General features: G+C 46.6%; 12 protein-coding genes across 12 annotated transcripts; 6 read left to right on the top strand and 6 right to left on the bottom strand.

The window, feature by feature from the left end:
• Positions 1-2: 2 nt before the first annotated feature.
• N7495_000737 (uncharacterized protein) lies at positions 3-797 on the top strand (the record flags this gene model as incomplete). Its single annotated transcript, XM_057203407.1, has 2 exons — positions 3-204; positions 274-797. 2 exons carry the CDS (start codon positions 3-5, stop codon positions 795-797), a joined length of 726 nt encoding a protein of 241 aa, XP_057067480.1.
• Positions 798-1,605: 808 nt separating this feature from the next.
• Positions 1,606-2,218, bottom strand: N7495_000736 (ethanolamine utilization protein; the record flags this gene model as incomplete). The annotated part of the gene is made up of 3 exons (XM_057203406.1): positions 1,606-1,710; positions 1,783-1,857; positions 1,943-2,218. Coding segments are annotated over 3 exons (456 nt in total), but the record flags the coding sequence as incomplete, so codon positions are not given.
• Positions 2,219-3,954: 1,736 nt separating this feature from the next.
• Positions 3,955-5,645, top strand: N7495_000735 (putative cellobiose dehydrogenase; the record flags this gene model as incomplete). Its single annotated transcript, XM_057203405.1, has 2 exons — positions 3,955-5,481; positions 5,541-5,645. The coding sequence occupies 2 exons, from the start codon at positions 3,955-3,957 to the stop codon at positions 5,643-5,645; spliced, it is 1,632 nt and encodes a 543-aa protein (XP_057067478.1).
• A 274-nt stretch (positions 5,646-5,919) lies between these two features.
• On the bottom strand, positions 5,920-8,488 carry N7495_000734 (splicing factor u2af large subunit; the record flags this gene model as incomplete). Its single annotated transcript, XM_057203404.1, has 4 exons — positions 5,920-6,420; positions 6,475-7,720; positions 7,795-7,864; positions 8,419-8,488. The coding sequence occupies 4 exons, from the start codon at positions 8,486-8,488 to the stop codon at positions 5,920-5,922; spliced, it is 1,887 nt and encodes a 628-aa protein (XP_057067477.1).
• A 254-nt stretch (positions 8,489-8,742) lies between these two features.
• Positions 8,743-10,165, top strand: N7495_000733 (8-oxoguanine glycosylase OGG1; the record flags this gene model as incomplete). Its single annotated transcript, XM_057203403.1, has 3 exons — positions 8,743-8,831; positions 8,883-9,673; positions 9,723-10,165. The coding sequence occupies 3 exons, from the start codon at positions 8,743-8,745 to the stop codon at positions 10,163-10,165; spliced, it is 1,323 nt and encodes a 440-aa protein (XP_057067476.1).
• A 668-nt stretch (positions 10,166-10,833) lies between these two features.
• On the top strand, positions 10,834-11,684 carry N7495_000732 (40S ribosomal protein uS15; the record flags this gene model as incomplete). The annotated part of the gene is made up of 4 exons (XM_057203402.1): positions 10,834-11,035; positions 11,131-11,163; positions 11,397-11,443; positions 11,511-11,684. 4 exons carry the CDS (start codon positions 10,834-10,836, stop codon positions 11,682-11,684), a joined length of 456 nt encoding a protein of 151 aa, XP_057067475.1.
• A 691-nt stretch (positions 11,685-12,375) lies between these two features.
• N7495_000731 (sialidase family protein) lies at positions 12,376-13,536 on the bottom strand (the record flags this gene model as incomplete). Its single annotated transcript, XM_057203401.1, has 1 exon — positions 12,376-13,536. One exon carries the CDS (start codon positions 13,534-13,536, stop codon positions 12,376-12,378), a length of 1,161 nt encoding a protein of 386 aa, XP_057067474.1.
• A 1,644-nt stretch (positions 13,537-15,180) lies between these two features.
• On the top strand, positions 15,181-16,423 carry N7495_000730 (uncharacterized protein; the record flags this gene model as incomplete). The annotated part of the gene is made up of 4 exons (XM_057203400.1): positions 15,181-15,523; positions 15,582-15,725; positions 15,791-16,204; positions 16,254-16,423. 4 exons carry the CDS (start codon positions 15,181-15,183, stop codon positions 16,421-16,423), a joined length of 1,071 nt encoding a protein of 356 aa, XP_057067473.1.
• A 62-nt stretch (positions 16,424-16,485) lies between these two features.
• On the bottom strand, positions 16,486-17,109 carry N7495_000729 (uncharacterized protein; the record flags this gene model as incomplete). Its single annotated transcript, XM_057203399.1, has 1 exon — positions 16,486-17,109. The coding sequence occupies one exon, from the start codon at positions 17,107-17,109 to the stop codon at positions 16,486-16,488; it is 624 nt and encodes a 207-aa protein (XP_057067472.1).
• Positions 17,110-17,687: 578 nt separating this feature from the next.
• Positions 17,688-20,130, bottom strand: N7495_000728 (fanconi-associated nuclease 1; the record flags this gene model as incomplete). The annotated part of the gene is made up of 2 exons (XM_057203398.1): positions 17,688-19,641; positions 19,694-20,130. 2 exons carry the CDS (start codon positions 20,128-20,130, stop codon positions 17,688-17,690), a joined length of 2,391 nt encoding a protein of 796 aa, XP_057067471.1.
• Positions 20,131-20,704: 574 nt separating this feature from the next.
• Positions 20,705-21,005, top strand: N7495_000727 (DPY30/SDC1 family protein; the record flags this gene model as incomplete). Its single annotated transcript, XM_057203397.1, has 2 exons — positions 20,705-20,862; positions 20,927-21,005. 2 exons carry the CDS (start codon positions 20,705-20,707, stop codon positions 21,003-21,005), a joined length of 237 nt encoding a protein of 78 aa, XP_057067470.1.
• Positions 21,006-22,357: 1,352 nt separating this feature from the next.
• On the bottom strand, positions 22,358-23,567 carry N7495_000726 (RNA recognition motif domain-containing protein; the record flags this gene model as incomplete). Its single annotated transcript, XM_057203396.1, has 4 exons — positions 22,358-22,899; positions 22,957-23,300; positions 23,350-23,470; positions 23,531-23,567. The coding sequence occupies 4 exons, from the start codon at positions 23,565-23,567 to the stop codon at positions 22,358-22,360; spliced, it is 1,044 nt and encodes a 347-aa protein (XP_057067469.1).
• Positions 23,568-23,961: the final 394 nt, after the last annotated feature.

Genomic DNA, 23,961 nt, shown 5'->3' with positions numbered 1-23,961 from the left:
TGATGGCCCTTGCCTCCAATGACAAGCGAGTTACCCACACCAGTCCACAAATTTCAGGATTCACAGGCCAGAAGAAGACCCAGATTGAGGATGCATTTAGCGATGCCATAGAAATGGCAAAAAATGTTCTTACTGCGCCCACCATAGCTTTTGAGTCTATTTTTGATAAATATTTCCCTCCCGACGATAAAGCGACAGTTCTAAGTCAGTTTCAAAAAATGCTTTTCCAAAGCTGCCTTAAAATGCAGGGACTAATTATGTGACCATAAAAAGGTGTCTTCGAGACGATTACTGGCGGAAGTGCGACAGGATATGCTGGCAACTCTCGTCTAAGTGATATGACTATTATCCAAGACTACAGACATGCGGATGGTTATACATCTTGCACTGGAGATCAAGTGTTTGCAGAGCTGCTTGATAATGAATCCAGCAGCCCTAAATTGGTTCTTTGTAATCCAGCATTTCTGTTTGGTGGGATTGAGAAGGGCTATACAGGAGTGGACGCTGTCACCTGCAACAATGTTGGAAGAAAAGTCAGTGAGTACATGGACACATTAGGTTCGACATTGTTGCATGAGTATACGCATTTTGCCAAGTTGGTTGTACCCCCACTGTTTTTTCCAACAGTTGATCTTCCTAATGGGTATGGAGCTTGGAACGCCCAGAATTCGATTTCCAACAGTGATGCGATATCCAATGCCGACAATTATAATTGGTTTGCAACTGAGCTCTTCTGGACTGTGCACTGCACGCGTTGGTTTGAAGCTCCTGATGAGCCTACGGAATGTTTATGGTAATTGAGCTACCTGTTTCATTAATTGACCAGTGGTTCAACCTTGAGCTAAATTTATTGACTGCATTTTTCGATCAATTCCGAGGTTTAATCTCAATGAGCTTAATGAGATGGCCTAGGCTAGTTAAGCTCCAGTGCTCTATACCCAAAATTTTCAGCCCTATCTTGATTACCTAGTTAGAAAGCTACGGACATTAATACACTCATAATGACCTAGCTTACAATAACTTTGAGAAAGCATACCGCTAAAGCAGCGCTCACCCATTGCTCACCAGGGCGACACACACTTGACTATAGTAGCTTTATAGCTCACTTTTGTTATCGTTCTATCACATACGACCACAGGGTGTGGAGAACAGGGCTTCCCGTCCGCTCAGCCGTACTTAAGCCACACGCCGGTCAGTTAGTAGTATGGTGGGTGACCACATGCGAATCCTGACTGTTGTATGTTTTTGTTTTTTAGCTACTCTAGAGCACCCTGGTCCCTACGGTCGAGTCTTGAAGCCTTCTTCAATGATTAATCACTATATTATTACCCATATACTGCTGATCCATGTTATATATTCACTCTTTGTATCACGTTTACCTAAATACAATTTCTTTTTTGGTTTAGGGACGCAAGTAAGCCGGTGACACAATTAGTCATATCTCTCTGGTACCAAAGGCACTTAGTTATAGATCTTAATTGACGGCGTTAAAATATAGTAGATAGCCCTACAGTAGTCTTGAAACTTTTTTGATATACGCGTTCTATAGTTTCCCAAGGCCTATAGTTGATGTGACATGATGTCTTTTCCATGGTCCTTAAATGCTTACAGCTTGGCTTTTTTCTCTTCGCGGCTTTCGAGGTTCGGGTGAGGAGTCCGGACAGGTCGAGTGACAGCGTAAAATGCAAACCCTTGAGACTTGGTCGAGAACTGAGATAAGGTAAAACTATGTTAGTTTATTATTCCATATGGACATGGAAAAGTGAGCGAAAGGTGACAAACCTTGACCTTGGATCCAACATAGAAGAAAGCAAAGTCTCCAGCGACAAGGTGATGTGTGATTCCAGTTGCCTCGTCCTATTAATGAACCGTGTCAACATTCGTTATGAGGAGGGGTAAAGGCTGGAATAAATCTTCATGTAGGTAAAGTAATATAGCATACCAGAACATCAATTTGGCCACTTAAGACATATTTCGTCTCCTCGAAAGTATAAGTCGCTGGCTTTTCAGGCCCAGCTTCAATTTTATAGAATCCCGAAGTAAGGTACGCCGGAGCTTCAGTCTTGGTGCGAATTGAGTGGAAGTCCGCTACAGTTGCATTCTCGCCCTGAGGAAGAGGGATGTGTTCATGACCTGCGCCTTTGATGACAGTGAGGGGGACGAGTAAGCTGGACACTTTTGAAGACGAACTCGAGTATAAGCAATTGAAGGGTATGGGTGCTTGTAGGTTTCTAACTTACTTTTGGAATATGGCTTTCTGTGAGCGATTTTGGTAAATTCAAGAGGTGAACTTGTCCGGGGGTACCCCTCACCTGATATGATCAGATGGAGTGCGGAGTGCGTAGTGCGGAGAAATAGATAGCGAGACGGGCCGTGTAATTTATCCTGAAAGGGACAACAAACCCAGCTCTTGAGGTGACTGAATCAACCATATTCGAAAACTGTCTAGGTGACTCCCATAGATTGGACTTTGAATGTGCAGTGTTTCCGCAATGAGCCTTAGAAATAATGGAAGATGAAATAGAGAATGTAAGGTAAGAAAGATCTGATTGTATTTTAACCAATCACAGCTCACTTGTGCCTTGAACTGGACCCACTTGTATGCTATTCGGACAACTCTCGGGGTCTTATACCGCCTACCTAATATAGCCTAGTGCAATACAACACTAATTCAGAAAATCGGCTGTCCCAAACTCTGTCCTAGACTCTACCTTCGAAACAAACTCCATTACTCCATTATTACTACTATTGAGCCAATCCAACCACTCTGAATCACGGTACGATGATGATGATGATATTGGCAGTAATCCCAGACCCACCTATACACCGCCTAATACCGCCGTCCAAGAAGGCTCCTGTGTCACGCGATGAACTTCTCCATGCACGTTGATTCGTTCCTCTGACTTAGCGAAAGAGCTTATCCGCCATTTATCCCTTGTTGTCTAATAGACTACCCTTCACCGTAAGTCATAAAAAGGGGATAGAAAAGGTGCATAGCACTCCGGAAGCCTCCACATTCTGAACCCACTCACCAGGCTTCTCTTGAACGGGCTCTAGAGCATCTAAACTGGACCCCCAAGCAGTGGAGTAAGTATTATGGTCCGATCAAACTTGGCTTACCTTGGTTTATCATAGGAGACTATAGGTAATAAGGAAGCTTGGAGAGTAATTCGATGGCATCTCTCTCTCATCGGACTAACCTGTCACTCTAATTCGAAGTTGTTATTAAGGATGAGATTGTTGTATTGATTAAATTATCTGTAATTTATTATATCTATGTGTAATAGAAGTATTTAAATACACTGTGCGGTATTTAAAAGTGCCAGGAAAACCTCCACGGTGGGGCCTGGAAGTAACGCGACCGCAACGACACACCACAGTGGACCTCAATCAGATAAGAATGTCAGACATCTAGACCGGTTCACCCGGCACAGCGCTAATGCAGGTCCCATTACGTAGTACAAACTACAGAGTAAGAAATCCAGGGGGATTCACACTTGGATTCACACTTGGAAAATCCGGCTGATTGCAAAGCCGGTTGCTAGATGGGATCAACCAGATAGTATAATAAAGACAAATCCTACTTGAAATTAGAGGGCTATGGGGTCCACGGATTTACCCCTGTTTAGGTAGAACAGTATTTCGAAACAGTCTTCTGCCAGTTTCTAGTGCGTCCACCATTAGTTACTAATATTTGTCATGCTTGTAAAGCTGCAAAGGGATCCACTTCATTCCACCTTAATTGTTCAAGTGGCTTGAATTTGGCTTGCAGATCTTTCCACTAACAATTTCTGTAGTCCTGGTGAGGCAGTTTCTTAGACGATGGTATCCACATAAACTTGGCCAATTTGAATGAAGTTTGAGGAGATCCTGGAGGAAAATGGAGCCGTATAAAATGTCGTTAACTCCTTTTCCCTGAGATCTGGCAGACCTGTTCCATTTTTCATTTTCAATATGCGGTTTTCTCAATCAGCCCTGCTGGGTGCTGCTGCTGCTGGTCTTGCTTCAGCTTCTAGCTTTAAGAACCATCACTATGACTACATTGTTGTTGGTGGTGGCCCATCTGGTATCATCACTGCCGAGCGATTCGTCGAAGCCGGCAAGAAGGTTCTGCTTCTCGAGAGAGGTGTCGGTCCTACCGTTACAACCGGTGCCACTGAGACTCTTCCTTGGAACGACACCCTGACCACGATCGATGTTCCTGGTCTCTCTGCTGATATTGGCTCTCTTCCTGCGTGGGAGGAGTATGCCTGCTCCGACGTTGCTGGTCAAGCTGCCTGCGTACTTGGCGGAGGTGTTACATTGAACTACATGGTCTTCGTGCACCCTCCAGACCACGACTTCGATGACAACACCAACTGGCCCAAGGGATGGAAGTCAAAGGACCTTAAGCCTGCCGCCAAGAGACTCTATGAGCGCAACCCTGGTAGCACTTTGCCTTCTGCTGATGGCAAGCGCTATGACCAGAACCTTTACACTGTCCTCTCGAACCTCTTGTCCAAGGTTGGCTGGAAGTCTGTGGACATGATCACTCAGCCCAACGAGAAGCACAAGGTCTACAGCTACCCATCCTGGAACATCAAGAACCAGAAGCGTGCCGGACCTGTTCGCACTTACCTCCCTCTGGTCCAGAAGAACGAGAACTTCACCCTGGGCCTCAAGACCAAGGTTCTCCGAGTTGTTCGCTCGCAGGGTCTGGCCACCGGTATCGAGATCGAGACTGCTTCTAACCAGACTGAGATAATCACCCTGGCCAAGAACGGCAAAATCGTCCTCGCTGCAGGTGCCCTCTCTACCCCCCGTATCCTTTTCAACTCCGGCATTGGCCCTGCCAAGCAGATCAAGACTGCTCGCAAGAGTGGCATCAGCGTTCCCAATGAGAAGGAGTGGCTCAACCTCCCCGTTGGTGTCGGTATCATGGACCACCCCATCTTCTCCATCAACGCCAAGACCCCTGGTAACTTCAGTCTGCCCGACTACACCAGCATCGTGGACGGCTCCGACACTACTGACATTGAGCTCTACGAGAAGGGAGATGGTCTCCTCACCGAGGGCAAGCACCGCCTGATCTTCTTCAGCTCGAATAAACTCCGGAACCACACCCGCTACTACCAGGGTTCCTGCGCCCCTAGCGGCGATGCCCTTGTCAGCATCACCACCTACATGACTCACGGTCTCACCTCGTCCGGTGTCCTGGGTCTAGACGAGAAGCAAAACACAGTCTTCGAGAAGTCCCCGTACATGAACACTCGTGGTGATATTCTGGCCGCCACACGCTTTATCGACTCTCTTGTCAAGGATATCAAAGCTCCGGGCTCTGGCTTTGAGCTGCAGACCAACCTCAATGTCTCTGCTATTCTCGCTAGCCAGTCTCCTGGTATCCACTACACCTCTTCTGCCAAGATGGGTACCGATAGTGGTCTTAAGAACGGCACTTCTGTTGTCGACGTAAACACCAAGGTCTATGGAATGGACAATTTGGTAAGTTACATCAATCACCTTCTTCCCATGGTGCAGTCGCTAATATCCACTTCTTTTAGTATGTCGTTGATGGCAGTATCCACCCTGACCTTCCTACTGGTAACATCCAGGCCACCATCATGGTTATCGCCGAGGCTGCTGCTGCGCGTATTCTTGCGCAGTAAATAATACATCTGGAATCTTTAGATAGAATTTTCAGTTAATTACGAATTATTGAAGTTGAAAGCAACAAGAATACAATCCACCGTAGAACGTAAGAGTCCATTCACCAAGCCGAGCTAAGCTAGGTTGTCGACACACTGAACATGATCCAAATCTGAGCAACGCTCCATCATTTTGATCGACGAAAAGTCTTGGATCTGCTATGATACATTTGGTTTAGAAATATTAAAGAAAGGGTCAGTCCAAGCCGCCGAGACACTCCAAATCATCACCAGATCACCAGGCGTCCACATCATAGTTTTCCTCATTGAAGTAGGAAACAACGACGGTGCGGTCCGAGAACTTTCGACCAGCGAGCGCCTTGAGGGCAGCGGTGGCAGACTCATCTTTGTCGAACTTGACAAAGATTTTTCCAATACCTGGAACCTGTCGGTTGCTGCCGATTGGGCGAGGAATTTTGACACCGAGGACCGTGCCGTACTTTTCGCACTCTTCACCCACGTCCTCCTTAATCTCTTCATAATCGTTGTTATCGATGAGCTCGTCCACGGTGACCATGTTCAACAACTGCAGCACACGACCCGTTCCGATGTCCGAGGAGGTGGTTTTAGCAAACATGGACATGGCGTTAACACCCATCTCCAGACCAGATGCTTGAGTGGTGCCAACACTAGCACGGGTGACCTTGAGGTTACGATCACCTAATTCCATACCATTCAGACCCTCCACGGCAATGGGAGTGGCTGCCGGGTCAGCATATTCACAGAAGGCAATCCCCTGTAAGTTTAGATGTTAGCAATGAACTGCATATAAGGAGTTGAAATAACCTACCCTGGACTCCTCAGTGTATTTATCCTTGGCGAGGATGAAAGACTTCAGTTCGCCAAACGACTTGAGCAACATGACAACAGCCTCGTCGGGGATGTAAGCTGGAATGTTTGTGACACAGATCTTGTTCGGCGAATCTGGGACCTCATTGAGAAGTACACCTTCCTGGTACACATTTTCTGTGCTTAGATCCGGCACGATGTAGTCCTTCGGGCGTCGAACTTCGAGACCCTCATTCGCATTAATATCGTCGGACATGGTGACACCGTCAAGAGCCAGGGCAACAGTAGCATCATTGGGCGACTTGAACTCCAAAAGAGCATATTCTCCGTCATCGGAGACCTGGGCTGAGATACACGGGTCGTCGCTCTCAATGACATTAAGGCCGTTCAGGTTCTGGTTAAAGAAAGATATGATCGCGTCTCCCTTAATGTCTGCGGGGATCTTGTGTACGAATAACCGCTTAGATTGGCGGGCATTGGACAGCTTCAGTGCCGTGTTTTCAGCCGTACCGCCAGCGGGTGGGTTCATAAAGGCCTGAAGTCGACTGGGGTCCATGGGTTGCTGTCGGGGGGCTCCTGGCAGAGGGAACATGCCAGAGAGCTTAGCTTGTTCGGCAGTAACATTTTCGTAACCGGGGGGCTTCATATCCCACTGTGTCAAACGGCGCTGGCGCGCTAAGATGGATTCGGCGTCTGTCAAATCAGGAGTAGGCTCCTTGGGACGTGGAGGAGTAGCGCTTCGGCGGCGTTCTCTTCTGGAGTCAGCACCAGCAGCACTAGGGCCACCGCGATCACTGCGTTCGGGGCGCTCAGGGCGTTCAGGGCGATCATTACGGTCGCGATCACCACCTCGACGATTGCGATCATCAAAGAGATCTCGGCGATCAAAGTTACGTCGGCGATCGCCGCGGTCTCCAGTACGGTCTCCAGTACGGTCTCCAGCACGGTCTCCACCACGTTCTCCAGTACGGTCTCCAGTACGGTCTCCACCACGATCACGACGGTCACCGCGATCACCGCGATCACCGCGTTCTCTATCCCATTCCCGGTCATCCTGTCGAGTGGAGGAGTAGCGATCTTCACGTTCACGGGCACGGTAATCCCGACTAGATGAATAGGAGTTTACTTCGGTTTCACGGCGTTGACCGCGAGAGCCATAATGAGGTGAGCGCGATCGGCGACGCTCACTTCTCTCGGGTCGTTCTGGTCTGGCGCCCCGATCACCACCTCGATCGCCACGGTCACCTCTGTCTCGACGCTCATCGCGCTGGGATTTGTAAGTAAGTAATATTCAGAAAGCAGGACGGGGTATAGAGCCTACATAATTATCGCGTGGGCGTCCAGAGTCTGTCGCTTGTTAGCATCATCTTTTGAGACAGCAATTGGGGTTACTAACCTCTTCCGGAGTAACTTCCAGAGTATGAATCAACGTTCATGCTGGACTTATTGAGTATTGAAGCTCTGATCTAGAACTTCAGCAAGGTGGAATACTCGAAGCTCCTGCAGGGTTGATGATTTCTTTTTTGGGAGGTGTTGGCGGAAGGGACTCTTTGCTGCGCCAAATCATGGACAAGATGTATTTGCTACACCGCCTAATTATACCGGCAGATCACAGCTCTTTATCTATATTCAGTGAGCTATAGGTAACTGGATACTGTATGGTTCTTATACGCTTGTAGGGGTAAATTTTACTATAAATTTGGTTCTGACCTTTCTCGGAGCTCAAAACTGCTATTGAATGTTCTAAAAGACCTAGCACAGACTGGATGCTTTTCAACCTGATGTATTCAGTCAGACTAGCCTACCAGGTTACATACTACTACACATTTTCAAATGGATGATGAACCCGTGATCTGAATGCATTCTAAACTAAATTCGCAGGCTTAATCATACATATAACTTCCGAGATCAATCGAGATTCAATGATAAAGCCTGTCTTGCAGACCGCTTACTATAGTAGTAGGCGGTAACATACCAAAGAAGTATTCGAGAACATCTTCATCTTGAGCTTCCATAGATATTTTTCATGGCGTTATACTATTATAGTTTGATTAGTGCCTCATTAGTCTGATTTCATTATATAATTACTGAGGTATCAAAAGTGGCCATTAAAAGAAGCTCCTAGTAGCTAGTTAGCTAGAAGCATAAAAATGCGATATTACATAACATTCTGCCATTCAAGCTACTCTTATCTTATCATAATCTCGAGACAAATTCAGAAGATTTGATTTCCACGGGGCGAAACACAGACTTGAATACACAATTAAAGATGGGAACTTTTTCAGAATGGCGCAAGCTATCAGTGGGCTTGTCTGAGTTGTGCATCAACACGACTCTGCGCTGTGGCCAATCCTTTCGGTGAGTTTCATCTCATGCACCCGTCAACAGCTTCCATTCTGACCCCTTTAGATGGCAAAACATTCCTGAGACAGGAGAGTGGCGGTGTGTTCTTTATGGGACTTTGGTCTCATTACGACAGGACTCAGAATACCTGTATTATCGCACCTGTCAATCAAAGTCTCCGTCTATTTTACCTACGCCCCCAGCCTCGAAACTTCCCTCGCGTGCGCAATCCGATACGAACGATGACAGCAAAGATGACCATATTGTCCGCGTTTTGAAGCACTACTTGAACCTTTCTCCTAACCTGACTGAACTCTACGCACAATGGTCTGCTCAAGATCCCAATTTCAAGAAGAAAGCCACTCAATTCTCCGGCATTCGGATATTACGCCAGGACCCTTGGGAGGCACTCGTATCGTTCATTTGCAGCAGCAACAATAACATTTCTCGGATCTCACAAATGGTTGAGAAAATTTGCCTTAACTATGGCCCATTTGTGGCCAAAGTGGATGGGCGCGCCTATCATGATTTTCCAACTCCAGAGGCATTGACTGGCAAGGATCTTGAACACCAACTTCGCGGTCTAGGCTTTGGATATCGAGCTAAATACATTTACAATACATCCGTTATGGTCTTCAAAGAAGAAAAAGGGTGGCTGAACAGCTTATGCAACCCGGAGTCGCCTGCATATGGATTGGAGGCGGCCGTTGGTGATGAAATGCGACCAGAAGGAAGACAGGGCTATCTTGATGCCCACGAGAAACTACTTTCACTGCAGGGTGTTGGGCCGAAAGTAGCAGACTGTGTCTGTTTATTTGGTTTAGGTTGGGGTGAATCTGTTCCGGTGGACACGCATGGTAAGTAATTCCTTCAAAGGAAGTATCATACCAGTCTAATCATCCGCAGTATGGCAAATTGCCCAGCGTGACTATCGCTTTGGCAAAGGCTCTCACAAATCTTTGAACAAGGCCACATCTGATGCTATCGCAAACCACTTTCGGAAACTTTGGGGACAGGAAGCTGGTTGGGCACATAGTGTGCTCTTTACTGCAGACTTGCGATCGTTCTCGGATCGACTTGCAGCAACTAAGAAGGTGGATTTATCTGTGAAAGAAGACAACGATGAAGACGTAAAGATCAAGACCGAGGTCACCACCACTGTGACTTTGGCAGCTGTGAAAGAAGAGCCAGCACTGAAGGAAGAGACTGGCGACATTAAATTGGAAGACTCAGAAAGCAAGCTGGTTCCGACAGTCCCAAGAAGAAAGCGCAAGGAGGTCACAGACACGCTTGTACTTGCTGCTCAAACGACAGAGACTCGGAGAGTGTCCAAGAGACTCCGCCAGTAAACTTTCACTTGATATTATCAAGCACATAGACTGCCATTGGCAGTAAATAAGGCAACGATATCACATACAATGGAAGATTAAGAGTTTCTACAATGAGTGGAAGAATTATTGATGTAGAACAAAATTTCATTCGCCGTCATAAGACGCAGTAACTATCTGGTTTGAATATTCAGAGAGCCTATGAAGCCAGTCAGTAAAATAGCTTCATCATATGGAGGACAGAAAGTTCAAAGTTTCTCGAAAGAGATCAGAAGTCCGTTTAGATCATCGAAGACGCGTCCGAAAACGCGGCTTCTGACATAAGAGGTACCAGAAATAGTAAAAATGAATGTTTTCATCATGAAAGAAGGTAGAGAGGGCAATGGGGTAGGGGAAAGATGAAACTGACCCTTTGGGATTGGTTAGTCGAGAAATTGTTGTGGAAAACAGTCCAAAACTATTCATAATCATCCATCTTGAAGATTCTCAAAGCTGAAGTCGTCAAGCAAAAGCAAATTAAATAGTGGAAGAGGTTGATGCGGAAGGCGGAAGAGAAATTCTCGCAGAATAAGCGAAGCACGTGACCCACACAGGCCCATCTTCAACTCCTCCAACTCCACTTACATTGAAACTTTTCTCATCCACCTCGACAACCTCCGACCAGATCTCCGCCGGAAACTTCAGCAAAAATGGGTCGTCTTCACTCCAAGGGCAAGGGCATTGCGTCCTCTGCCATCCCCTACTCCCGCACCGCCCCCGCCTGGTTGAAGACCACTCCCGACCAGGTTGTTGACCACATCTGCAAGCTGGCCAAGAAGGGTGCCACCCCTTCCCAGATCGGTGTTGTCCTCCGTGATAGCCACGGTGTTGCCCAGGTCAAGATCGTCACTGGTATGAAATCCCTGGACTTGGAGATATATCTTTATCCATATAGAAGATACGGATGTGAGAAAAAAGATCGGGCACTAACATTTTTGTTGGAATAGGTAACAAGATCCTCCGTATCTTGAAGTCTTCCGGTATGACTCAATTCGCCAATCCTTTCATCGCCTCGTTCGGTTGAAAAGAACAACTGATATTGTATGGGGATTTCCCCGATCGAAAATTTATTTTTCGGCGGGTCGAGATCTTCCTGCAATATCTTGTTCTATTCTCCGATTACACCCCCACAACTTGGTAGCAGAAATGCACCAGCAACTAAGCCTCTGATTGGTTTGAAATAAAACTGACAGAGAGATTTTTGGAAATATAGGCCTCGCTCCCGAGCTCCCCGAGGACCTTTACTTCCTGATCAAGAAGGTATATTTTTATTTTATTTTCGCTGTCAATCTCCGATGAATCGTTTCACTAATATTTTCTCCCCTAGGCCGTTGCCGTCCGCAAGCACCTTGAGCGTAACCGCAAGGACAAGGACAGCAAGTTCCGCCTGATTCTCATCGAGTCCCGCATTCACCGTCTGTCCCGCTACTACAAGACCGTCGGTGTCCTGCCCCCCACCTGGCGCTACGAGTCCGCCACTGCCTCCACCCTTGTCGCATAAGCGACTTTTCTGTGTGGTGATCTGTGGTGCTTGGAGATTTGGTTGTGAAGAGGATACCAGGGTCTCCCTGGAGTTCTTTCATGTGCTAGATATGCCAGCTTAAAAAGAACTATTACGAGTGATAATACCCCCTTTGATATGATCCGAGTATTTGTAGTGTAAATATCTTGTGTATGTCACCTAGACTATATTTGATGATCTGTGAATTCTTGACCTACTTATTGACTAGCAATATACCCTTATAGAAAAATGAGAAAAAGTCCTTCGATTTACGCTGTACTCCGCACACCATCCATAGTGCTTCAGCGATTATGGTTGATTAGTTGCTAGCTGATCCACCTATTCGATTGTTCCTCGTAACTTCTCCCTCCCAAGCTCATTTTACTCCATGTCTTAAGCATCCATACCGTATATTGGAATCTACATTTACAAACAGCCTACTATCTGAACTGTGAACATAATGACGTTATACTTAGATTTAAACCACTTTCAAGCTTGCATACTGCAGGTGACCAATACCTTGCATCTATGGTGTTGAGATTATTTGAGTAAAATACAAAAGGTGACATTGATTATTTGATTGCTTGACGCCAAATTTTCCCTTGGTAGATGGCTCCAGGCCCAACAAGAAGGCAGATCAAAATTAAAAACTCCCGCAACAGACGAACTATATCCCATCTTTGGCGAGGATCTACTTGGAATTCCATTTGATTGTCTTAGCAAAGGGCATTCCCCCTCGGTCATATACGGCCATCGCCGAATTGCTGTCCAGGGACGTCACTCCAGGCCAGAAGCTTGGCTCCGACGAGATCAAAGTTGGCGCGCTCCATACCATCTGTCCATTTTTCGGTGGGCTTGAGAATACAGCTTTTATCGAGGCATGCTTAGGCCATTGCACCTCATCCGAGTCCTCGTCAGTCATGAACACAACCACCATAGAGCCATCTAAAAAGGAAGCAATTTGGGGAGCACCCGCATTATGACCGTGCTGAGGACGAAATATGATGCCACCGCTAGTCCATGTGGATCCATCGTTGTAGGAGATAAGAGCCTCGATATTAAATGTGCCATGCCGGTTCGTTTCGAAAACCATGACGAGTGCGTCACGGCCATCATCACTGGTCTTCGCGATTCCGTTGTCATCAAAGGTCTTAGTGATTCCGTTCATGCCATCCCGTAACGCCACATTGGTACCAGATAAACAAGCTGGCGCGGTCCACGTATTTCCCTGGTCACGCGAAACCACACGCATGGTGCACTGATTGTCATGTGCATATTCTTGTGAGAAGGTGAGCTGGACCTCCCCTTGGTTCCCGAGTCGCATAAATGGCTCCCAGAGTCCTAACGGGGCTCTTTTTTCTGTGGCCTGAGATGCAAACTTCCATGTACGACCTCCATCTTCAGACCTGCAGACAGTAATGCGATAGTGTGTAGATTTGCCATCAGGATCTTTGTCATGATTGCGAAAGGACGCTAACACAACATCCTTTGAAACCTCGAGTAGGAACATATTATCCACATCTCCTACCGCTTGGGTTACTTCACCAAAGTCACTAAAAGTGCGTCCACCATCCGTACTGCGGGCCACACCCAGGGAGCGCCTGTGATGCCCGAGATGGCGCGTGAAGGATGATAGTATCGTCCCATCGGAAAGTTTTGCCAGACGAGGATATGTACCTCCGTGGGTTGCTGAGCATACTAAACGCTCATCGTTCAGCACCACTAATGGAGAGCTTTGTCGGTGAAGTGCACGTGCGTCATAAGATGATGATGTTGGTGCAGAGAAGGTACCGTGGACAAGAAAAGCGTTCACACTCAATAGAGTCCAGGCAAGTTGCTGGAATATATGCATATTGCAAGAAACATTGAGATAAAATGGCCAAATATCTCTGAGGGCTAAATTAGGAGGGTAAAGGCTGTATCTGTAAAGAAAATAATATATTAAGTAAGACCTAGTACCTGTTTCAGGATTCAGGCTCGCAATGTATAAGTAGAGCCTAAGATTGGGGGCAATAATCCTTTAGTGAGACTGCGATATCCACCAGGCTGGTATGAGTTTCAATAAGCAAATGAGGATACGAGGCAGGCTTCGAGTGCAAAATCAGCCTCAAAAGTCAAAAAATCCCTAATTAAGCCATATGCTGATAAAAACTTGAAGAGACGATTACTCTTTTTGAAGCATATTGTGGTTATCGATCAATCACCCTCTCCTAACTTCTCCGCCCATCCCACTCTGCTTTATAGCCCTTCTCTGATGGAAAACATCTTACAATATTATCTCACCACGAGATCCATGAGACCCCCGGAATTTGGCGTCGAACTATCACCAAGGCGGAAATATCGGGACGCTAGGTGGCTTTGCGACCCTGATTTGTAACTCATAATGGTTTCCTGACACGTTATCGGCGAACGAAACGGATTAGGAATGGATCAGTTTGGGTTATCCATCAGATTGACCCGACCCCAGAGGTCTACATAAGTACGTTGAAGCCTTTGCCTAAGTGAATATCGAGCGCAATATGAAAGAATGGAATCAGATACTACTGTAGCCGACAGCTCATGATCGGCAAAACCCCGTCGAATACACTCTTGAACTTGGATATCAGTATGAGCTCGAATCAATAGCTTCTTATACAACAGAAGTTAACAATATCACCGTCTGCCCAGTTTCAGCCCCAATATTGGAAAGGAACACCATCTAAGATAAAGGCAATCATCTGCTACTTCAAGCGCGGCCCTTGAAGACCGTTATAGCCCAAAGGTATATTCATATAATATGGGTTGGCCTCAGATTGTATCAATATGAATTCATAAAACAAGGGCATGGATGCATGGATTTTGCGAAGTCCCTGCCAAGGAAGGCTAAACTTTAAGATGACCAACCATAAGTTCCGGATCTAATGTTTAAATATCGTGCCGATTCTCATAGTTCCTGAGCATAAGATTATTCGAATCATCAGCAGGATTACTTCCCAAGAGAGAACTTGCACATTTTTTCAAGTTCCAATGTGGGGTTTCGCATTGGCCCCGTGTTTAAATCAAGCCACCCGCTCGGATTAGCTTTGGCCCCTACACTGTCAACAACTAAACATCCGAATTATTAAGAAAATCTCCCATCGACCCACAAAGGATCATCATAAGAGAAATGGGAACCATAGAACCTTCAATATGAAGATTTTCCACCTTGTCTGACGAAACTACGAGCAGCAATAAGCTAACCTCGAGAGTCCACAACATACTATAGTCGCCTGTCTATCTAGATATGGCTGCACTCTAGAACTATTTATATAGCCCCATTGGTACCAAAGTACACCCAGCTGGTCCACTCTGTCCACTCTGTCCACTCTGTCTACTCCTCTAAGTTTAGATATTTTTGGATCTTTAGGGCTAATTGAGTCTCATTCTTTGCTATTTTCTCTTTTCACATAGCCATCACTCGTCACCCTGTTGATACATTATGTTGATTCTATCTTTTCGATGGCCGATTTTACTATACATGGCCGGCATGTTACTGAGTTTACTAGCTGCTGCTACCGACATTGAAACATCCCAGACATATAAAGTCCTGACAGATGCCGACAACATGGGTGGCAGTTGCACGTCCCGACTAGCCCAAGTGAACAAACTCATCGCAGAAGTCCAGCAGCTGATACAAGCCGCTACTGACTCTATCGATACTATTTTGAAGTTTAGTACTTCTAGTATAGTAAGCTCAAGCAAGAAAAACGAAAGACTGCGCCTTCTTCTCCTTGCACAGCGGTTCTTCGGCACTAAGTACAGCTCGGTTACTTTGCAAGTCTCCGACAAGACCTCACAGACCAATCTCAAAACTCTCAGAGGTCAGATGCTATCATGAAATACGATAGGTTATATACTAACAAGCCGACTCTCATATAGAAAACTTCAATAAAGTCAGCAAGCAGATAGATAAGCAAGACATGGGATGGCGATTTTCCTGTGACGACACTTGGACTAAGAAGGTCGAAACATTACAAACGGAGTATGGCTCATATCCAAGAGGCGAGCGTATCAGCGCAGTCGGTAAGGATATCCCGTTTCCAAGGTTGTGCCCACTGAGCACAGCTAATTCGAGTTTCAACATCTAGCTGGACTGAATGGCAAGATCGGCACCACAACCATCACCTATGCATTTTTCGACCTTGGAGGTCCGACGATGAGACCTATCGATGACTGTATGGATGAGAATGAGAAAGTCGAGGCTCAAATATCCTGGTATATCAATAGAAATAGAGGCTGGTTTGAGGCAGGACCATGCACAGGAATTCAAAAAGCCGGCGAAGCTCTTTCGGTTCCTTACGCAGCCACACTCAGCCAACAAAAACTCATCTATTTCTGCCCTAAGTTGTGGGAGGATGTGGGATCATCACTCAAGGAAGACCTCACAACACTGAAAGGTGCAACAATTTCTACCGCCGATGATAACCTGCAGCACCTGGATCTGTATATGAGTCCCGGAGCAACTCTACTCCATGAGATGACACATCAGGTTTTTGATTCAGGTATTTCCTCCCTGACCCCAAGCGTACCTTCTCAGCTAACTATCAACAGTGGACGACGCTCTCGGCTATAACTTCAAGAACGTTGAGAAAGGAGAGAACCATCCACTGTTGGCACTCGAGAACGCAGACAGTTACAACTTCTTTGCCGTGGCTGCGTATCTTTCTCAGGTTGAATGGCATACTGGCGTTGCACGACCGATCGGGTACAAGTCGAAGTGAGAAGATAGTAGACAGCTCCCAATTAGAGATATCATCTGCTATGGATCCTCATTGGATATAAGCTACATTATCATACATAGTCCATTTCCCTTTCTCATCCCTAAGTATTCATCAGTCACCAGTGTGGCTGTCACAAAACGACTCTGAATTTTTTTAGCCCCTGAACTGGCCATGTAAGCCTGCAGATCCTCTTCCCATGTCAGTTTCTCCTCTACCTTGCCTAGCGTCTGACAAAAGACGGCTCTTGTTTCACTCTGGTCAAACTTCATTGACTCTCTCAAGGAAGAGTCCTCAAAGACAGCCGCGCGGTCTTGGAGACTTTTCCACTCAATACAAAAACACAGGGCCTCCCGTCCCTCGATTGATTCAGTAAAAACAGCAGTAGAGGTAAATGATCTCACTGGCACGGTCAGTAGCCCTCGACATGACTCACCAGGCATGAACTGGTCGAGGAATGCCTTGAATAGTAAAGGACGCTTGCTATCATACAAGGTCGTAAATTCGAGACATTTCGATGCTTCATCACCCGGACGGACAAGTTTAATCTCATTCTTAAATCTTGAGACAGATGTCACAGAAATAGGAGCTTTCAGTAGTGGTGAAAGGTTTTGACTGAGTGGCGAGACCTCGGATGCACATATGGCTTCAATGTGCTTGAATCTTTCATCCGAACATTGCACTATCATGCATTATCGTTAGATATATGTGAAACCTTGACGAGAAGGTCTACGCACAATATAAGTAAGACACTTGATCAGGGGAGTTTATATCCACACAGCAGTAGCTGTAATAAGAGCTCATTCCAGCCTTACTGCCCGGCTCCATGCCCATATCTCGTAATACCGTTAGGCTTTTAAGCCATCTTTTGTGCGAGGGATGCGAATGTTTCTCTATATCAGTTACAGAGTCACACAAAGTGAATGAAATCATGCAAGACATGACAGTGAGTGATGATAATGGGAGGAATTCAAGGTGGAATTGATTTCGATGACGTTCGAGCGTCAGCATCAGCGGCCCGCAATAAGCTTCACTGTTGTCCCGCTCGTGTAGGAATTGTCTGCGTCCATTTATCAACTCTTCGTTGCCCGTTTAGATATTTGCAAGATTGGCGCCAATTGTAAAAGTAAAATATGCTCTTCATTTTTCTCATTGGAGTATTCCCACACTGTTCCCCAAGTCATAAGATACAAAACTTAGAATCATTATTGAAGCATGCCAGGTGGTTGACCATCATCGAATATGTACCAACTCTATATACATAAAATCATTTAGTTCGTCTCACCTCCCTCGCAACAGCATTACACAACTCAACCTGTACCCCAGCTGAATGAAGAATATGAATCCAAAGCCGTTGAGTATCACTAAGCCGATCATTCTCCGACTTGACCTCAGAAAACAAAACAGTCTTCGTCTCAGGATTCCACAGAAACAAATCTGGGATTCCGCCTCCGCGCTGCTGGTATTCCTGTGCCAAAACCTTACAAATGGTAGCAAGAGCCTCGCCTCGGAAACACTGAGCGATTTCAACCAGATCGTCCAGTTCGAATGACCAGTCGATGCCAATGGCGCAAGGCTGGGCGGCTGATTCACGATTATGGATCTCGCGAATTATACGCTCTGCACCGCCGTTCGTTATATCTACTAGGCGATGATTTATCTCTGAGGCGCGGGATGGGAAGAATACGTCTGTGTGCAGATCGAGTGGACATGTCTGGAATGCGGTTTGGAAGACGTTTGGAACGTAAGTGAAGAGGATATCGTAGAAAAGGTAGCCGAACTGTGTTTCCCCCCTGTTGGTAAGTATACGCTGTAGGTGTGAAGTGTGTGCTGCTCTCACCAATGTCCTGACAATACCTCCCTCTGAATGAAATCCTTTCCAGCCTTGATCTCGATACCAACTCAAACACATGCTTTCCACCCTGCACTCACCACCTTCCCTTTCATCGATCCAGATGGTCGGCTTGCCTTTGCGTGCAGGCCCATCTCGCTCCATACGAATGCCCTCGATGGTTCGCTCAGCGGGTTTGCTCAACATTGCGTGTCCAAAGTCATGCTGCTCTCGTTTAACTATCCTCAATGCCTTCTCAAGCTTAGTAATTCGCTTCTGTAAATCATAGTGAAATATAAGGTGGCAAAGCGGATCCTCTAACCCATTTTCACAAGTGTGTAATGCCTGTCGTTTCCAGTGTTTACGTTGCTTTTCCTCATTTCGTTCATCCGCGGGTATGAGCGCCCACATGTAGTGCTCTTCTAACAGTGCTTTTCTCTGGTACCAGGCACCGCGGCGGGCAGCATGGAATAGTCTCTGAGATAGAAGTTCGGAAAGAACCTCGTGCTCACGCTTGTGCTCCTTGAAGCGGCCAAGGGATGTCAGGCTCTTATGAATGATTCTGGTGTACACCCAGCCCGGTGAGAAACGACGAAGATAAGCGCCCTCGCCACTTTCATATATGCAATCTTCCTTCTTTTGTTCTTCTTTCACATAATCCTGCCATCGAGGATGAAATTTATTAGCAAGGTCTATTATTCTCTGCAATGATTCGGTAGTTGGAGTGCCGTTGGACTCCAAGATGCTGTCGATTTCAAACTGAGTCCGGATAGCAGCCTCGAATTCCAGCAGTGCAGCCCTGGACGCGAAAATGGAGTTTGATCGACAAACAATGTACTCCGGAAAGTTTCTTCGAGATAATTTGGCAAGGATTATAGTTGTCAATGATTTCTCTGTCCACTCACTTGATCTGTAAAAGACCAAATGCACACGTTCAAAGAGAGCGCAAGGACCGGGGGCGATTCGAATGCATGGACCGGTATAATCTAGGATCTTCCGCACAAAATGATCATCTCTATTGCCCTGTAGGATTTTCTGCTGATCCTTGAAACCTAAGCCACTTTGTGTCTGGCTAGCTTCACAAAGAGCTGCCAGAAGGTCTTTTTTATTCTTACCCTGTGCCTTGACTTCTTTGGCGAAGGCTTTTAGCTCGTCAAGTAGCAGAAGGGACGAAGCCTCTTCTAGCGTGGTAATCTCCTCACTGCCATCGGCAAACCTAAAGGTGTCCGAAGGATCTGATTCAGCCGGGTCTTCATATTCAGCTTTGGGCAAGGCACGGTCGAGTTGGAGGTCCGTGGCAACAACAGACAAGTCTGATATGTCAGAATGATAGCCCAGCCGGTCGATGCGATGCCACGCAGAGCTTTTGCGCAAGAAGAGCCGCACATATCTAATATTGTTAAAACTCCGGATTTACTGAGAATAAATGTTTGGGTTCATACAGGTATTGAGACTCATATGATAGATTTTTCCACTCTTGGAATACCCCCAACTCCGGCTCATTGAAGAGATGGGATTCTTCATTCAGCACTGTTTCCAGTGCTAAATTGAATGCATCGACATATATGGAGCTTTTCCCCTTTTGCCAGGAACTATCGCGCAGCCTTGCATGTAAACCATCAGAATCTTTGATCTTCGCAGCGTGCGATGTCTCGTATTCTTGAATAGCATTTGTATCCGTCTGAATTACAGGGAGCGAGGTCTCCAGATCTGTTTGGCTGCTAAAGATCTGGGGTGCGGCCTCACCTGCTAGTATGGTATCCGATGGACTGGGACTCGATGGGGGCTTGAAACTTGTGTCATCGGTATCTTTTTCTGTCCCAGAAGTCTTTCGGCGCTTCGCAGATGGCTTTGTGTCCCAGAACCGCTCCAATGACATGCTGTCGTAAGGCCATTGAATTTAGACGCAAAGCATCGCGTCGAAACCAAGATCACCAAGATCACACGTGGTCACGTGTTCAATATGACCTGATCGAGTGTGTTTGGTGTGTGTTTGCAGGACTCGACAGTCAGCATACTAGCACCATGTTTGGAGGGGTTAAGACTTCCAAAAGTACAAGTTGACATATATAACTATTTCAGCTTTGAAATTGAGTCGAGTGTATTCAGCAGTATCTGCAGGTTGTATTAATCATGGCCAATGTACCGGTAAGAAGATATACCATCTCCCTCATACCAGCGGGAACCAGCTTCTAGAAGCTCCACCCCTCCTCCGCCTTGCGCAATCTTGAGAAAGAAATTCAAGCGTTTTTTCTTATTGTTTACTTTCCCTCCGCAAACCAAACCTCTCCTTCAAATCCTATCACATAACACAGGGAACACTCTCCTGATATTCTGTCCTTTTTTCTATCGTTCAGCCTCGACGCGCAACTCTTCCAGGTCAAGCATCTGCACCTACAGCTCCGCACCTTTATACCGAACAACCCTTTCACATCCGGATACCTACTACCAAAATGGCCGATACAAATGGTATAAGCTCCAATAGCCCGGTTGGAGACGCGTCCACCCCGCTCACCCAGGTTCGCCCGGGAGGTGCTCCATCGCGCGTGTATCTCAACGCCAAGGTCGTGCCGCAGCTTCTCGAAGGAATGAAGCTTCTAGCAAAGGATCAGTGGGTCATATCTGTACAATTTTTGCTATGTACGGTTTGTTTTGCTGACTGCTGTCTTCACTAGGCCTGCCATGCCTCTTAAGGTACTTGGAGAGTTCTTACTTCGTAAGAGCAATGAGATTGAAGGCAATGACTCGGAGTAAGGTACATATCAGGGTTGGGTTTCCTTTTTATCGGCGTTTTGGGATACTCATGAAACTTCACGATTTAAATTGGTATAACAGTTATTATTTTCTATTTTCTCTTCTATTCCTAGTAATCCTATAATACTCAACACTAGGGCAGTGATTACTATATAGTGCCCTCTCTGATGGAGAAGCTACGACAAGAACGACCATCACTACTTTGATTTTGCACGTACTAGATTTGTTTGCTCACGGTAAGGGACAGACAACGCAAACGACAGCATTACTGTACTCAACAGACGATAACCAGATGGGCGAACTCTCGACTACTAGAGGGTCCAAGCTACGTGAACGAAGGATCTTGGGAGTTAAATTTGAATCCATCAGCTGACCTACCTAAGGTGTGTAGCTGCACACTGGCTGTGGGATAATAACAATCACTGGACAAACACGGTCCTAATGCCCGAATCTTCCAAAGTTGGTATCTTTTATATCCCTTAGTGTCCCTCGCTAATTGAAGGAGTAATGCATATTCATCAAAGTCGTCCATGTTATTGGATTGTGCATTGATTGAAGAATATGAATTAGTAGCTTGTGATGATCTTCTCAGTTCCAGTAACTGGTCTGGGGGTGCAAATCTCGATAACCTGTAAGGTCAGGTCACTGTTCTCACTTATTTCAAGTAAGCATTAAGAGAGAAATCATGTTATTACGGGAAATAGAAAAAGGGCAAACGAGGAAAGGGAATATGGCATACTCGATGATACGTTGCCATCTCAGATCCTACCCCTACCTTTGGGGGGGGCCCTTGGGGGGCCCTTATGGGTCTTTTGGAGGGACTTTTGTGCCCACTTACCAATATGTAGCATTAATATTGGCGGAACTACAAGCGCAGAGCATTGGTGAGGACGATAGAGAGTAGTGTAGTAAGGTGAGAGAGTTGAAGGGTGAAGGGTGAAGAGAATAGAAGGCGATTAAGTCTGTTGAATACGACCGGACCGTTACTGATGGATGTTGTGCATAAGGCGAACTGTTTGACGGAAGAGTGCTGGGCCTAATCTTTCCTTCCTTGCCGCTAGATTTTCCCGAAGTTGCGTGACGAACAGATAAGAAGACACACATCTGACCAAGAGAGGCGACATAATTGAAGGTGTCGAGTTTCGTCGGCTGATGGTGCTTGAAATTGTTGAGACGATGAGAAAACAAAAGCAGCGCAAAATAAATCAGAGGAACAAAAAAAACTAGAAAGGAAACACCCGTTTTCCGACGCTCAAATCCGGCATTAAAAAACTTGATAAAATAAAAAGGGAAATTGGGGAAACTGGGGGAAGGGCGTTCATAACATCTCCAGACTTTTTAGGGGGAATACTTTACCGGGCAGGGTAGCGGTCCTCGCCACCACGGCCCTCGTATGAGCGACCACCAGCATAGTCACCGCGGGGCTCGCGAGGGGGAGCAGCTTCGTAAGCCGGAGCACTGGCGTCAGCACGGTCGTAGTAAGGGCGACCACCAGCCTCCTCACCACCGCCAGTGCCGCTAGCAGGGGCCGAAGGAGCACCACCGCGGCGGTCGTCACCACGGCGATCATCACGGCTGTAACGGTCGCCACCACCATAGCGGTCGGAGCCTCCAGCACCACCACCACCACGGTAACCGTAATCATCACGGGAGCTGCGGCGATAATCACGACCACCACCCTCGTAATCACGGCGGTAATCGCCACCACCCTCGCGACCGTAACCGCGACCACCATAGTCACGGCGATCGTTGTAAGAGTCGTAGCGGCCACCACCACCACCGCCAGAGCGATAGTAGTCGTCATCACGGCGGCGCCAAGGGCCACCACCACCAGGGCGGCGGCGATCATCGTAACGGTCACCACGACCGGGAGGTCCACGACCACCAGGACCATCTAAGACAAGGGACACGTAAGCTTGGGTCAAGATGAAGAAATAGGAAAGAAACTTACCACGCTTGGGAGGACCATAGTATTTGCCAGGAGTGGGAGTACGAGGACGACCGCGGCGGGCCTTTTCGATGCTCAGAGTGCGACCTTCGATAACCTCACCTTGAAGACCTTCCTTGGCAGCATCAGCCTGGTCGGCAGTAGCCATATTGACGAAACCGAATCCACGGGACTCCTTGGTGTGGGGGTCGAGCATGATGGAGCAGTTGTCGACATCACCGTACTTCTCGAAAAGACGCGAAATGTCGGACTCGGTCAAGCGAGGGTGAATACCAGTGACAAAAAGGTTGGAGCCGGAGTTGTTGGCACCTTCCTCGTCTTCATCCTCGTTCTTACGGGTAATGACTCTGGAGGGAAAATTAGCTGGAATTCAAGTGCAAGTTTGATTAAGCTTACCTGTCATCGGACCGGTTAGGAGAACGGCTGCGCTCACGGGTACGGTCTCGGGGTTCATCTCGAGGAGAGGCGCTACGATCACGCTCATGGTCGCGATCCTCGCGCTCGTAGCGAGGCTCGTCTGGTTCATCAAAGAAAAGACGTGAGCTTTTAATATCAGGAAATAATTACGAAGACTTACCACCATATCGGTTTGTTTCGTTGTCGTAATCAGCCATTTTGAGTGAGATTCAAAAAATGAGTGAGGTGTTGGAAGGAAGGAGGAAGAAGAAAGTCAAACTCCGATAAGAATGAGGCCGGAAGGGAACAACACACCCGGAAGTAAATGTTCAAGAAACACCCTCAACACAAAAACGAGGGGAAAGTGGAAGAAGAAAAGACAAAGAATTAAAAGGGGAATTAAGGCGAAAAGAGAAAATAAATACAAATGATAATAATAATAAAAATAAAAATTGAAAAAAATGCTTGCTATGGCTACTGCTGTTACCCCGAGATCAGCAGTAAGACTTTGCCAAGATCTATTACAGGACACCGAGTACTACATCCTTGTACTTGTACTTGTACTTTTACTTATTCAAGGGCTTATTTGATCTAATTAATCTTACTTATTCA

This window comes from Penicillium taxi, assembly GCF_028828555.1.
Source record: "Penicillium taxi strain IBT 34144 chromosome Unknown utg000001l_segment0_segment0, whole genome shotgun sequence".
Lineage (NCBI taxonomy): Eukaryota > Fungi > Ascomycota > Eurotiomycetes > Eurotiales > Aspergillaceae > Penicillium > Penicillium taxi.
This window is presented reverse-complemented; position numbering and strand designations above follow the sequence as displayed.